The 14,994-nt window shown below is 51.1% G+C and overlaps 1 protein-coding gene across 3 annotated transcripts; it reads left to right on the forward strand.

Moving 5' to 3' along the window:
- Window positions 1-8,328: 8,328 nt before the first annotated feature.
- On the forward strand, window positions 8,329-14,537 carry LOC142014867 (uncharacterized). Of its 3 annotated transcripts, XR_012646064.1 has the most exons (6): window positions 8,329-8,482; window positions 8,886-9,012; window positions 9,612-9,716; window positions 11,035-13,418; window positions 13,510-13,803; window positions 14,069-14,537. XR_012646064.1 is itself a non-coding variant. In XM_074998082.1 (4 exons), exons 1-4 carry the CDS (start codon window positions 8,393-8,395, stop codon window positions 12,483-12,485), a joined length of 1,773 nt encoding a protein of 590 aa, XP_074854183.1. In that variant the 5' UTR covers window positions 8,329-8,392; the 3' UTR covers window positions 12,486-14,537. The 3 variants fall into 3 exon arrangements, 1 of the variants encoding a protein (XP_074854183.1); XR_012646063.1 differs by having other exon boundaries at window positions 11,035-13,803; XM_074998082.1 differs by having other exon boundaries at window positions 11,035-14,537.
- The last annotated feature ends 457 nt before the right edge of the window (window positions 14,538-14,994 follow it).

Raw genomic sequence — 14,994 nt, forward strand, 5'->3', positions numbered from 1 at the left:
AACATATGGTACTTGAAGGCTAGGTTACTATGGAAGAGTGGTAACAGAAAAGTTTACCTGTGCTCTATATTCCTCTGTTGTAGTTTCCACTACTAACTTTCGGAAATCAGACACAGATTTTTCAAGATTGTCCCTTTAAAGATTATCATCACTGTTACCCAGACTGGCGCATTCAGCCAGATCCCAGCATCACTGCTTCTGATTACCAGCAATTTGTTTTTAAGTAATTCAGTGGACTGAGCAATATGGTGTTAAACCAGCCACTCTCCTAGCAAACAGGCAAACACAAGAACAGACATGAAAAAATCCAACTTCACACAAATATGTAATTCCATCTATGAAGTTGTTAAGTACCATTCATAACCTCAGACTAAAAATCTATTTTTGCTACCTGAGAGAATTGAGTTTTAGCTTTTTGAGTGCTAAAACCTATCAGTATTTCATCAGATCAGTGGTGACCAGCCATAAACTGAAAAGCTGAAAAGAATCTGGTGCAAAGAACTAGGATTCTAAAAGAAATCTAACAGGAAGGGATTCCTGACACAGAGCAGCCCCTCATTTTTCACCTCTGTCCTTCAGAGGATGGATGGTCTTCGTGGCTAAAGACCAGGACATGCGGTTCTGTTCCTACTTCTTAGATGGGAATATGGGCTAGTGGGCCAGAAATACTGGAAACAGAGATCCCTGGGTTCCAGTTCTATCTGTGCCACTGACCTAGTGTGGGTAATTTCTCTTTACCTCCCAATGCCTCCATTTGTCATTTATAAAATTGGGGATAATGAATCTCACCCACCTCTCTGTGGATTACATTGCCTAATTCAATGTTCATAAATGCTCAGAAATTTTCTGATGGAAAACACTACAGGGGGCGAGTTATTCTAATGATTGTTAATTTGGTAAGAAGAGTTGGGACAGAGCAGAAATGTTGAAAACTAATTATTACAAACAAAGTATTTTATTCTTCTTGCAATAGATGCTAGTTGATTAATCCAGGGGCCTGAGAGCCATGCATAAATTAAGAAGCAAGTACTAATTTCTCCTAGAAGACTAGCTTGGCATACTTCTTTAATGCTCTCAAAATTTCATTGCTGTATTAGGGCAAACAATACAAAAATCAAAATCAAATTAATACATTTCTTTGCTTTATTGTCACGGGATGTTGATTGGGTAAAAATGCTCACCTGGGACTTTTTGCAGCAAAATTCTCCCAGGAGGAACAGTTAATGAGAGTGGAGAATATAAAGGGGAAAATGTTGATATAACTCTGTGTATAATGCATTAGCCTTTCCCACACCACCACGATGATGACTCATCCTCTATATTTATCTTGGATTCAAGCATTCTCACCTAATTCCATATTCCTAGTAATAGAATACCAACGTTCTTCATTGGTCTCCCAAAAGCATAATAGGGGTTTAATCCAAATCATTAATTTTGCATGACCCCTGCACTGATCACTGTCATTTAGTGTGAGGAAGATTTTGTTTACCTGCCCCAACTTCACTAGGCAGCAGGCACTCAGATATGATAGAGAAGAGCAGGCTATAAATGAGATCAAGACACAGGGGAACCCGTGCGTATACTCTATGCAGCATGGGGCTGATAAGTTGGCCTGCTTCTCACCACAGGGCCAAAAGTATGTATGATTCTTCTAAACTATAACCACGAGCCTCATTATACCACTGACTCTCCAGTTTCGTGGGGCAATTTACTGCCTCAGTTAAGTGGACCCACAATTATGCACCTGCAATGAAGAGCCAGGCAGAAGCATTTGTTGAAAAAACATTATAGACTACAATTTATTGTGGATGCAAAATTTCCCCTGTGATACTGGAGGCTCACTCAGAAAATCAAACTCATAGGACTGCAAAAGAGTATTTTTAAAACCATGCAAATTCATTATGAATTCTCACTGGCCACATCACACTATCCTACATTAAATCAGCCTTGTCACTGTCAAATGCCATTCAGGAGTCACCAGGGGCCAGTGTTTCCTACATTTGTGGAAGCTGAGGCCGCATCCATAACATGAAACTAAACACTGCCTCTCCCCGCTCACTAATACTGCCATCTAGCGTTAAAGGCTCAGCCACATTTTCGATTTTCATTTTTATTTACATGTTTGAGCAGCAAAATAGTTCACAGTGCTGACTTTTCAAGCAGCATCACAGTCAGTCCCCAGTTAAATGAAGGGGGCTGCAGACTCAGCCACATAGCTGAGTTATCAGTTATCATTATCATCAACTCACCTTTTGTCACATTTCCATGTGTTTCTCTGCAACCGTAACAGCTAATGTTACTTTTTTTAAAAAAATGCAAATTAACCTAAGGGAATAGTTGGATGTCTGTATGTGTGTGCCAACATAACATATCCTTCATGAGCCTCATCAGTGGGTTGTGCCGTATGCTTTGGGGAATGCTGCCACTCATTGGACTTAGTGACAGGCCATAATAAACCATCCACCACAACTTGCAAACTCTATGTAACTCTAGTGAGGAGAGACCCTCAGAAAACTCAAAGTATAGGGAGTTTAGCTGAACCTATGGGGTACCCACCCTGCCCCCATGTCCATGCAGCTATCTGCCTTCCCCTAATTCTCTCTCAGTCTTACCTTGTGATGTCTCCCTGAAGCCAAGGCCTGGTGTATTGGTACCTTCATCCTGGATCTGTGGTGCAGAGAACTGTTCTCCTACTCAGGGATATTTGGGAGGCTCACACCCTCGCACCTGAAGCACACAGAAGCAGCAACACGGAGCAGAAAGCTGGGCTGCTGCTGCTGCTCCCTCACTAATAAGTCAGGCAAGACTGCGCCCCCCCACACCATGTTTTCAGGATTTACATAGCTGCAGACCCACGAGGCATGTCCCTCCCAGCGCTCCCTGCAAGCTGAACACTTGGGCAGCCACCTAGAAGTGATTCAAATGCAGCCCAGATGATTAGCACAGCGCCCACAGCTGGCAACCTGGGTTTCTATTGCTGGTGCATATCTACATATAACAAAATTTATTCCACCCATGGATGGAAAAAATTAGAGGGAACTCTGGGCCTCCCCATGGGCTGTCCTGGCGCAATGCACAGCACTCCCACTCTGAGCAATGCCCAGTGCAGCACAAACACAGCAATATGCTGCGGGCAGTCTAAGGGAGTGGGGATGGTGCGAAATGGCTTCTTCGCTGACCCCCCTCCCAAAATCTCTTCCACTGGCTCCCCCCAAACTCAACCTTCCCTCCCCAACTGACTCCCATCCCCAGTTCCACGTCTCCCAGCCGTCACCCTTCGTCTGCCCAGGGGAACACCCTCCCCTAACTTACCCCTCTCTCCAGTTGTTCCCCCTTTCAAATTAGTCCCTCCCATAACCTGACTCTCCATCCCCTCTCTGGACTGACAACCCCAAATTTTCTCTCCCCCACTCATGTGCCCTCCATAACATTAGCATTGCAACCCCTCCCACCCTCTGTTTCTCCAAGCCAATGAAAGCAGCTGGGGTGGTGCCTGGAGGTGAGGGCAGCGTGCAGAGCCACTTACTCCCCACAACCAGGAGACCCAGTTAGCAATGTCCCAGCCACTTCCAGGAGCAGCACGGAGCCAGGGCCGACAGGAAACCTGCCTCAGCCCCACAGACTGGGACTCAGAGCTGCCCAAACAAAGCACCAACTGGCTGGAGCCAGCAACCCACACTCCCTCCTGCATGGCTTCCTGTACTCCAAAACCTTCCCACACCCCCAAACTCACTCCCATACCTCTCCCTGCACCTTAAAACCTTCCCACACCCCAAACCCCATCCCTGAGCTCTCACACCCTCCAAACTCCTTCCCACACATCTCTTTGCACCCCAAAACCTTCCCACACCCCCAAGCCCCATCCTAGAGTCCTCACATGCCCCCAAACTCCCTCCCAAACCTCTTTGCGTCCCCAAACCTTCCCACACCCCAAACCCCATTCCTAAGCCCTCACACACCCCCAAACTCCCTCCCACACCTTCCCTGCATCCCAAAACCTTCCCACCCTCCACCCTCCATCCCAGAGCCCTCCTACACCCCCAAATTCCCACCCACTCCTCTTCCTGCCCCCTAAGCCCCAGGTCTGAGCCCCCCCCCCCCCCCGCCAACACCCAATCAACCTCCCAGAGCTCATACCCCCTCCTGCACCCTAACTCTTACCCTGGCTCAGCCCAGAGCCCCTGCCACCCTCCAATCCCTTCAACCCCAGCTCAGACCCCACAACCCCTGCCCCTCCCGGTGAAAGGACGTGAGGGTGGGAGGATGAGTGAGCCGGGCGAGGCCTCAGGGAAGAGGCAGCACCAGGGTATTGGGTTAATGGGATTAGACTGTTAGCAACTGCACCAAACTCCCCCTGCACAATACACACCCCCTGCACGCCGCCGAAGTCCCCTCTCCAACAGATCCCAGCTACCAAACACCTCCCTCCCCTCAGCCCTGGCCCCATTGTGCCCCTCCCCAGTTCAGCTCCACACCCCTGCTCCCCTGGGGTCGGGTATGTCAGTTTAACTGTCACCTCAGGAACGTTCAGAGCACCCCTCCCCCACAGGGGTCAGCTGGGCCCTGTTGGACTCAGGGGTTGGAGGCTGGAGCAGCCAATCAGGAGCTGGCCTGGGCACCCGGGTGGCGGGGGATGGGGGGGGTTGTGATAAAGGGCACCTCAGGACTCAGGGTGTGCAGACCCTTTGGCAGGGCTGTCCCTCTATTGGGAACCCCAGTTGCAGGTCCCAGGCAGCTGCTGTGGGCTCAAGGAAGCTGTAGTTCCCAGAGCCAGATGCACAGAGAGAGCAGGAACTGAGCTGGCTGCAGATGGGACCTAGGAGTCCCAATCTCAGTCACAGCTGTGCACCCTCCCATCTAGTGTTGTCTCTCCATTGGTTTCAGCAGGCTTTGGATCAGGCCCTCAGCCATACTCTGAGGTGCCTAATTCTGTGTGCTTTTGAGTAACAACTTTTTTTTCATCGCTGTAGTGGGGCAACTACCTCACTCTGCCCAGAAGGGCTTACAGCAGACTGGAGAGAGCCTTTACAGAGCCCAGGCCAATCAGGGAAAGGCATGTAAGTAGCCAATTAGAGGGTGGCTTGCTGGGGCAGCCTGTATTTAAAGTGCTGCTCAGCAGAGGTGCATTAGTTGGGGGCATGACCAGGGAAGGTGTAGGATCAATTTCTAGTGAGTGGGGAAGAAACTTGGAAAGAGCAGTGCAGGGTAGGCTAAGAGGGCCTAGGGAGAGGTGGTACCTTATCTTGTAGGCTGTAGGCCTTGATGCAAAAGTTAGAAGAGTGCAAGAGTCATGGGGAAATGACCCAGGGAAGTAGAGGGAGAGAATGAGGACAGGTTTCTGACAAAGTGGGTCTTTGCCCACGAAAGCTTATGCTCCAAAATGTTAGTCTATAAGGTGCTATAGGACTTCTTGTTGTTAATGAGGACAGGATGAGTCTGCTGTCAGAGGGACCCTGCGTAGTGGGTGGACCTGGATTTCTCTCCACCCCGTTTTACAATGTATGCTGAGGTGTGGCCTCTGTAGGTTGGGGCTTGCCCCTGAGCTGAGGGCCTAGACACAGTTGACCATAGCAGATGCAGGAGTACTGAGACCAGTGAAGTGTACACTGCTGGCAGGCAATGTCCTGAAGCTGATACTGTGATCTGGGGGTCCAGAGTTCAAGTGAGGAGAAAGTGCAGAATGACAATGGGCAACACACAGGTCAGCACTTGGCTGATTATCTCATTGGGTGACCAGCAGGATGCGCTGTGTGGGTGAGTCATGATCCCTGTTGCAATCACACTTCCAAAAGAGCATCATACCAGCTCATTGTACCTCATTAATTTAGCATGAACTTGACATTGATCAGTGTGATTTGCTGTGGGGAAAATTTTCTTCACCCCCAACTTCGCTAGTGCAGAAAGCAGTTGGCTACCATAGACAAGAACGGGCTATAAATGAGGAGATTCCAACAGGCAGGAGAACAGGTGTACATGTGCTAAGCACCATGGGTCTACATGCCAGTCTGTTTCCCAAAAGAAGACAAAAGTTTTTGTGATACTTCTAAGCTGTAACTGTGAGAAGGACCTTTTTTTCCCCAATTGTTTAGAAGGTGCACGGTTGCTTCCTCTGTTAATAATGTCACAGAAAAATAATTGAGACAACAATTTATTCTGGATGCAAACATTTATCTGTGGAAAAATTGGAGGCTCAGTTTGAAAATCAAACCCATATGACTACATGAGAATATTAAAAAAAATGCAAATTCATTATTTTGCAGTCCACATAATACTGAGTGAATATTGGATGTCATTTCTGCAAAATGTCACAATCGCCATGGGCCAGTGTTTCCTCAACTTTTGAAAGTGTAGATCCAGTTCAACAAATTGAAACCAAGATCTGTCTCTCCCTGCTTGCTAATACTACCATCTAGTGTTAAAGGCCCAGCCATATTTTCCATTTTTATAATCTACTTCCTCTCCTCTCACAGGCCTGGTCTACAATACACGGTGGGGTCACTCCTACCTCTATTACATCAGCTTTAGAAGCAAACACTTCACACTACAAGGCCTATTCCATCAATTTCAGAGGGGTGAATATGGGATCATGGAGCTGCTTGGGATAGCTGCACAAGTTGGTAAGGCTGGGTGTTCAAACAGCAGAGATCTACTGTTAGAGACATCAACTCCTGCCTCCATTCTGTCCGTGATGCTAGCTGCAGTTGTCTCTTGTCTTATGTTTAGGTTGTCATTTCTGTGTTTGTAAGCTGCTGCTTCTCCTGCTTCACTGGACACCAGTAGTACTATCCTTCCTCCTTTAGCTTTACTCTGCAAAGTTATGTCAAGATAACTAGAGGTTTTTAAGCCCCAGCTTGCCAAGGTGCTGGTTGGGATGACTTAGATGGGGGATGGTCCTGCTTGAAGCAGGAGGCTGGACTAGATGACTTCCAGAGGTCCCTTCCAGCCCTATGACTCTATAAACTATCCTAGCATCTGCACAGTGCAACTGCTATTTCGAAATCATTTCAAAATTGTGGTTATTTCAAAATAGGTAAACCTCATTCTGCCTGTGTCTACATGGGCTCCCTTCTTTGAAGGGGGCATGGTAATCAGCCTGATTGGATAGTAACAGACAAAGCCATGCTAGTCTATATACTATCAAAACAAAAAAGCAGTCCAGTAGCACTTTAAAGACTAATGAAATAATTTATTAGGTGATGAGCTTTCATGGGACAGACCCACTTCTTCAGATCATAGCCTTACCAGAACAGAGTCAATATTTAAGGCAGAGAGAACCAACAATACTAATCAAAGTTGCCAAATCAGAAAACTATTATCAAGGTGAGCAAATCAGAGAGTAGAGGGGCCAGAAGTGGGGGGAGTCAAGAATTAGATAAAGCCAACTATGCAAAAGAGCCCCTATAATGACCTAAAAAATTCCCGTCCCAGTTCAAACCATGTAATAATGTATCAAATTTGAATATAAAAGAGAGTTCAGCAGCCTCTCTTTCCAATCTGTTGTGAAAATTCGTCTTCAGTAAGACGCAAACCTTCAGGACGTTAGCAGAATGGCCCACACCATTGAGATTAAGGCTGCTGCCTAGACATACCTTAGGGGATGATGCTCTATCATCTTCCAAGGAGAGACTAGGGGAAAGATAGCCCTTTATATAATTCAGAGGGTTAGATCTTAAGTGTAGTGAGATCCTGAGTCCTTGCCTTGTTCCCAGTAACATGCACAATTCTTTTGAGATGAATGGTGTTCTAGAGACGTTAGCCGCTGGTAAGCACAACTTTCCTTGACTTCTGCAATACACAGACGTGCTAAAGAGGATACGTTCCCTGATGCTTTATTGTGTATCTTCTTGCTCCTTTTATAAGCACCAGCCTCATCCTATTTCATCGTTTGTCCCATCCACGCTACCTGCACCCGCTGGGGCTACGATCCCCTGCAACACACACCAACACCACACCGCCCGACCCGCCTCGCACTGCGATGCTCACACACCGCACAGCCTGGCCTGGGCCCTTTGGCACCCGCTAGTCCCCACTCCCCTCCCAGGGCCGCGAGAGAACCCAGGAGTCCGGGCTTCCAGCCCCGGGGCCAGGCCAGCGCCCCAAGGCCGGGGGGGGGGGCCCTATTCACGCCGCAGGGGCGAGCAGTTGCCTGTCCCCTTGTGGACCGTCGCCATCCTGGCACCAGGTGCAGCGAGCGCCCCCGGCGGCCGGACTCGGGACCCAGGCGTCCAGGGGCTGGACTCGCCCCCCGCTGCAAGTAGCGGCGCAGGCGCGGGGCCCTTGGAGCCGGGCGGGCGGGGAGCGGAGCGGCGCATCCCGCAGCGCCCAGCGAGCGGCCTTCCCGGCCCGGCTTTGTCTGCGGCCCGTGGCGGGGGCGGGGAGGCGCTGCCCGGCGATGGCTGCAGTGGGGCCGGGGCTCCCCGGGCACTGGCTGGTCCCGGCGGGAGCCGAGCGGGGATGGGGCGGAGGCAGCCGCAGCTCCCGGGTATGGCGCGTCCCCGGGCAGGGAGCGGCGCGGCGGACGCGGCCAGGCGGCGGAGGGGAGGCCCCGGCCGTTCGGAGCCCGGCGCGACCCCGGCCGGACAGGAACCCGGAGGCAGCCGGGCCAGGGGCGGAGCTGCGGGGAGTGGAGCGGGGAGCCCCAACCGGGAGGGGGAGCAGGAGCCTGAGCCTGGTCCCTGCCCTGGGCTTCGGGTCCCCGCGGGGAGCCCAGGGAGACTCCTGTCCTCGGGCAGTGGGGCCCCGAGGCCCCCGGGGGAGCGGGGCGGGGCAGGACAGAGGCTCCCTGGGCCCCGCTGCTGGGTTGGGGGGTCCGTGGGAGTCGCCCCCGCGGAGCCGCCGGCGAGCGGCAGCGGCCGGGGCTGAGTGCGGAACGCTTGTGCCCACAGCTGGAGGCGGCGTTCGAGGCTCTGGCTGTGTATTTCACCCGGGAGGAGTGGGAGCTCCTGTCCCCGCCGGAGCAGCTGCTGTACCGGGACCAGATGCTGAGCAATTACCGGGACCTGCTTTCCTTGGGTAAGGACCCATTTGCCTTTTACTGCCCGCCGTGAAACGTCCGGGCTCCCTCCAGCCTCAGCTGCACTATGCCACCTAGTGCCCAAGTGATGGCAAACGACAGCCCCTTTCAGCACCGCCAGAAATCCCACCCTCCCCCCTCACTGAGGATAACAGCCTCCAGAAGCGACTCTGGTTAGGCAAATAAGGCAGAGAGAAAACTTCCCTGCTGCTTGTGACAGTTCCCCCTCTCCCTCAAAATAAAAAAAGCTTTAATTTAACCACGGTGCAGGTGGACAATGTTTGCATCAAAGCAAAGGAACTGATATGTCTGATGATCCCACCTGTCCACACCTCCCATATTCAGCCCCCACAAAAAACATTGATGTTGCTGCTTCACAGTATGAACTGGTGGGAGGTGGGAAGAAATCTCCAAGGAAGGTTGATTTCATTGTTCTCCTGTTTGGGCCCCCTTGTGGTATCATCTGAAGCAGCAACAGAGGCACCTTGACAGATATCAGGGCCCTGGCATGGTAGGCTGCACAAATAGAGGGTTCGCAGCTGCCAAAACCTAGTAATAAAACTGATTCTTTCCTCCCACCTTAAAAAAAAAAAAAAAGGCTATTCAGGTTCTACACCAGACTTGATCCAACGGATTGAGCTAGGGGAGGCAGAGCTCTGGATCCAGGCTGCTGAGAACTCCAGCCCCGAGAGCCACTCTTCTGGTAAGTCATAATAATCCCATTCCTTCTGATTCACCCAGGGGCTAGGAGAGGGATCCTTAATGTAGACACAAAGGCAGAATGAGCCTGTGGTAAGAAGAGTGCTGGGGACAACCATAGCTGTCAAGCAGCTGATACTTGAGACACTGCAGGTAGCTGCTGTTGCAGGGGTCCAGAGCCTGGAACAGAGACTGTGCCCAAGCTTCCACCATTCTCCCATCCTCTATCCAGCGCAGGAGAAAAAGTGATAGCGGTAGAGGGGGTGGTCCTGCTAGAATCACTTGGAGCGACAGCAGAGACTATGGAATTTGGAATCATCTCTTTTCCCTATGCTGGCCCGTGGTGAGAGAAGCTCACCAAACAGCAAGCTGGCATCTGAACTGAGGGTTGCTATGAACACCTGAGGCAAATCTACCCAAAAATACATGGGACCCACCAAGCTGGAAGAGGAGCTTTGGCACAGCCCAAGCACTCGTGAACATCCCTCATGCCAGAACAGAAGGGAAACTGAAGAACCAGCAACTTGCACAATGGGGCTGGAGTTAGTGCTGCTGTGAGGGATGTGGAGTAGATGAATCCCTGATGTGTCTTCCACCCCAATCTCTGACTCTCTGAAATTCAAATCCTAATAGTAATAAAACCAAAATCAGATGGCAAACAAACCATGGACCCATTTGGGTTAGCACTTAGGGGCCCAAATCCTGTTGCAGGGCCCCATTGTTCCAGGTGCTACCTGGGGCCTGGGCAGGCTACTGTTTAAGCCTCAAAGGAGACCCAAGAGGCACATGGTGCACCTTGGAGTCTGCGCTAGGTGCACAAACAAACAGCTTGCCTTGTAGAACCCCTGAGTCAGGCTGCAGCGTTGGCACTAGGTTCTGTGTCAAACGGGGCAGTTACAGTAAACTTAGTAAAAGTCACAGGTCGCTAAAGGTGATTTTTAATATAATGTGCCTGTCCGTTGCCTGGCCCAGGGAGCCCCAGCCATTCACCCTTCTCCAAACCTGTTGCCAAGGAGCTGGGGTGAGCAAGATCAGATGTGGGTGGCAGTGCCGTTCACTGAAGGGTGGCCCACTTCCTCTGCCTTGATGAGAAGAGCCAGGGGCAGGGGCAGCAATCTGAGAGGCCCTGCAACCCGCACCTGTGGTGTCGATGCCCAGAGCGAGGTGGTGGGTGCAGCCCTGAGACAGGAGCTGCTTTTGCAGGGGGAGGCATCCATCCAGAAAATGGACAAATGAGGAAATTGCACGTGTTGACTTCTTCCTCCTTGACATATCTGTAACTTAACCGTGAGCTAACGCAGGGATTCTTCTGCTCTCCCCAGCAGGGCCTCAAATCCTAGGAGAAACAAGGACACCGCCTGCATGTGTGGAGATCACGGCAGGAAAACAGGATCCCACATCCCACGTGGGGATCCATGAACAGGACACGGTCCATCCCCCGGGTAGACTCAGCCAGAGACCAGACCTGGCTGCACGCCAGAGGCTCCCCATGGACTGGCGTCCTCACTGCTGTATTGAGTGTGGCAAAAGGTTCAACAACCCGTCCGCACTGAGCCAGCACCAGCACACGCACACCAGGGAGCAGCCCCATCGCTGTGCTGAGTGTGGCCTGGGCTTTGCAGAGAGCTCAAAGCTGAGCACCCATCAATGCACACGCACTGGGCAGCAGCCCCACCGCTCGGCCAACGCCAATAGGAGTTCCAACAGTGCCAACACAGCAACCCGGAATCGGCGCATGCGAACGCGGCGGAAGCTACACGACTGCACCGAGTGCGGCAAGAGCTTTACAGACAGCGCAAAGCTGAGAATCCACCAGCGGACGCACACCGGGGAGCGGCCGTTCCACTGTGCCGACTGCGGCAAGGACTTTGTCCAGATCGCACACCTGCGAGCACACCAGCGCACGCACACTGGGGAGCGGCCGTACCACTGTGCCGACTGCGGTAAGAGCTTTTCACAGACTGCACACTTGAGGTTACACCAGCGCACGCACACCGGGGAGCAGCCGTACCACTGTGCTGAGTGCAACAAAGACTTTGCAGACAGCTCCAGCCTGAGAGTACATCACCTCAAGCACACGGGGGAGTGGCCGCACCGCTGCGCTGTCTGCGGCAAGGGATTTGCACAGAAAGCCAGCCTACAAATTCACCAGCACATGCACACCGGGGAGTGGCCGCATTGCTGTGCTGTCTGTGGCATGGGATTTGCAGAGAAAAAAAGACTAAGAACACACCAATGCGCACACCCCGAGGAACATCTGTACCACTGCTCTGAATGCAGCAAGAGCTTTGCATATAGATCAAGCCTGAGTCGGCACCAGCGCATGCACACTGGGCAGTGGGCGCACCACTGTGCTCAATGCCATAAGGGCTTTGCACAGATCTCACATCTGAGCCGGCACCAGCGCATGCACACGGGGGAGTGGGCGCACCACTGCAGTGACCGCGCCAGGAGCTTTCCATCCAGCCTAAAAGCCCATCAGTGCATGCACACTGGGGAGCAGCTGTACAGCTGTTCTGACTGTAGCAACAGCTTCTCTCAGTTGGGCAGCTTCAACCAGCACCAGGTCACGCACTCCAACGCCATCTCCAGGGCCCAGCAGAGACTGTGGGCCAGGGAAGGGGACTTGGCTGAGCAGTGTGGGGCACAGCAGGCAGGTGGAGTGCCAGAGGGAATGATCACAGCCTATTCCATTATGGGCCCCATCGTTGTGGCTGGGATCCAGACAGGTCCTCTCTCTCTGTTCTCTACACACATGCATACCTCTATCTAGAATGCAGCCAAAACACACACCCCAGCTCCCCATTGAGATGGGACCCAGCCAGAAACTCTCCCCACACCTACCCTGGTTCCCAGGGTGACTCATGAACGACATCTAAATATGTGATTTTCAGGCCTGCCTCAGCTTCGATTGAGCATGGGGCAGGCTAGGAGGGACCAGTTTGTGTGATTGAAAGATGACTCAGGAACTGCACGCTCAACTGTAACGAAACCTGTACCTAACGGGTAAGGAAAGTGTGTTTAACCAGATATTTGTTATTAAAGCAGAAGCATTCAGATAGGTTTTGGAGAAGCCCCTGTGAAGTGTGAACTTTTAAGATGAACCATCTGATATGTTCTGTGGCTTAATCAATCACAAGGCTTGAAGAACCAACTTTGTGACTGGCAGGTGCACAGAGTTTCCCATTACTCCTGGGGGAGTACTGTGCAAAAAACAAAATTCAGGAAGAGATATTCCTACTAGACCAATTAATAGTGCGATGGGTTCAGTCACAGAGATCCCCTTGAGACTGTCACCTAGTGAGCTGATACCTCCAGAGTGCCCCACTATCCTGTCCTGGTGAGCCAGAATCTCTGGTTTCTCCCCTCCCCTCTGCGAAGGCCTTCCAGAGCTAAGTTGATCTCAGTGTCTTTTCAGTCTTAAGATATTTCCAGCAGACATCTTGATGGTAAGCACAGTTTGTCTTGGTGTTTTGCAACTGCCAGCTCTTCTACTGTTTGATTTCTGGCCTATGAATAGATTTTGTCCAAGGTTGGCCTCTTGTGTTCCATTTCAAACCTTTTACACTGCTGTGGAAAAGTGCCACGTTGAAGATGTGTTCCAGCATCAGGTTACCTGGCCACAAGTCTTGAGAGGACCAACTCTAGTACAGCCTTAATGGAAAAACAAGACCATTCGTTGATCATTGTCTTCTGCACTGGGCCAGTAAGTTCTTTAAGTACCACTAAATGGCTTTCACAAGCACGCCTAGATCACTAAACAGGTTTATCCTTTATATTTCTCATGTTAAACGCAGGAATGATGGAGCCACACAAATATAGAATACAATGACAGTGATTGCTCATTGCCAAATATGATCATATTCTATGGGAGTTGTGGATCCTCAGGTGGATGATAAGGCCTATTCTTGAACCACAAGTTCTATTAAAGTGAGGACAGAATTTTACAGGTACAGGAGACTGATGAACATGACTAAAAGCCAGTCTCTCCTTCCTCCTACACTGCTTGTCGTCCTCAGCTTGTTGGCCAGCAAGTACACAATGGTCCTCCTGCATTTTGAATTACTTCTCCCTATTGTGAGCGATCCTGGGTGAGTGTCTCCCAAGTTTCAATGTCAACATTGCACTTCTTTAAGTTACCCTTTAGCAAGTCATTATGATGCTTCCCTTGTCCATTATGGTACCTTTCTTTCACCTGAGAGAACAGGACCTTTTTTTGGGAGGCAGTGATCTGGCATCTGGACGTGACTAGTCCAGCAGAGTTGCTGATGGATGATCATTGCCTCAATACTGATGGTCTTTGCCTCTTCAACAACACTAATGTTGGTGTGTTTATCTTCCCCTTTTGTCTTCAAGAGCTTGTGGAGACAGTGTTTCAAGTGATGTCTGTAGATTGTCCATGTTTCAGACCTATACAACAATGTTGGGAGAACAACAGCTTGATGAACAAGAAGTTTGGTGTGCAAATGCTGTGATCTTCAAAAAGTCCTATGCCATAAACAAGCTAAAGCCGCACAGCTCTGATGGTGTTGGACTTCTGCATCGATATCTGCCTGGGATAAGAGATGTCTTCTAAGGTAGAGGAAATGGTCAACATTCTCTAGTACTTCTCTCTTGATTTTAATAAAGGGAGCATGTGGTACTTCATTTGGAGAAGGCTGATGGAGCACTTTGGTCTGCTTGATGTCAAGTGAGAGACCAAGTCATGCGTAAACATTGTCAAACATGTTCAGGATACAGTAAACCTGAGTTGCGTGAGAATTATGTTCCTGGGAAACCGGGCATAATTTGAATTTGTGCAAATTGAGCTGGTGGTGGGACTGCCAGCTCCACCCCCAGGGAGCCGCTGGGGCCAGGGGAATTCCTGGCAGCAGCGAGGCTAGGAGCTCTAGGGAAAGGTGTGTGTGTGGGGGTGGGGGATGTGTCTGCAGGAGGTGCCAGTGGGGCAGTGAAGGAGGATTGCAGGGACTCAGGACCTGGGTGGAGGGTCCCAGGGGCTCTGGGGGGTAGATGAGGGGACCTATAGGGGAACTCAGGGCAGGACGTGGGGAGGATGCAGGGGCCCAATTGGCAGGAGCTGGGAGGCAGAAGTGGAGCCCAGAGGATGTCCTGGGGAGCAAAGCCCCAGGCCGAGCTGGTGCCAGACCACCCCTTCACCCTAGAAGCAAACTTCATCCCCATGTCCGGTCTCACGCTGACCCTTGCGGAGCTGCACCTCTCCACACCTGGAAAGCGCATGCCGCTGAGGCCTCCCTCATTTCTGGGTCACTCGGGGGATGCAG

This window comes from Carettochelys insculpta, chromosome 6 (assembly GCF_033958435.1).
Source record: "Carettochelys insculpta isolate YL-2023 chromosome 6, ASM3395843v1, whole genome shotgun sequence".
Classification (NCBI taxonomy): Eukaryota; Metazoa; Chordata; order Testudines; family Carettochelyidae; genus Carettochelys; species Carettochelys insculpta.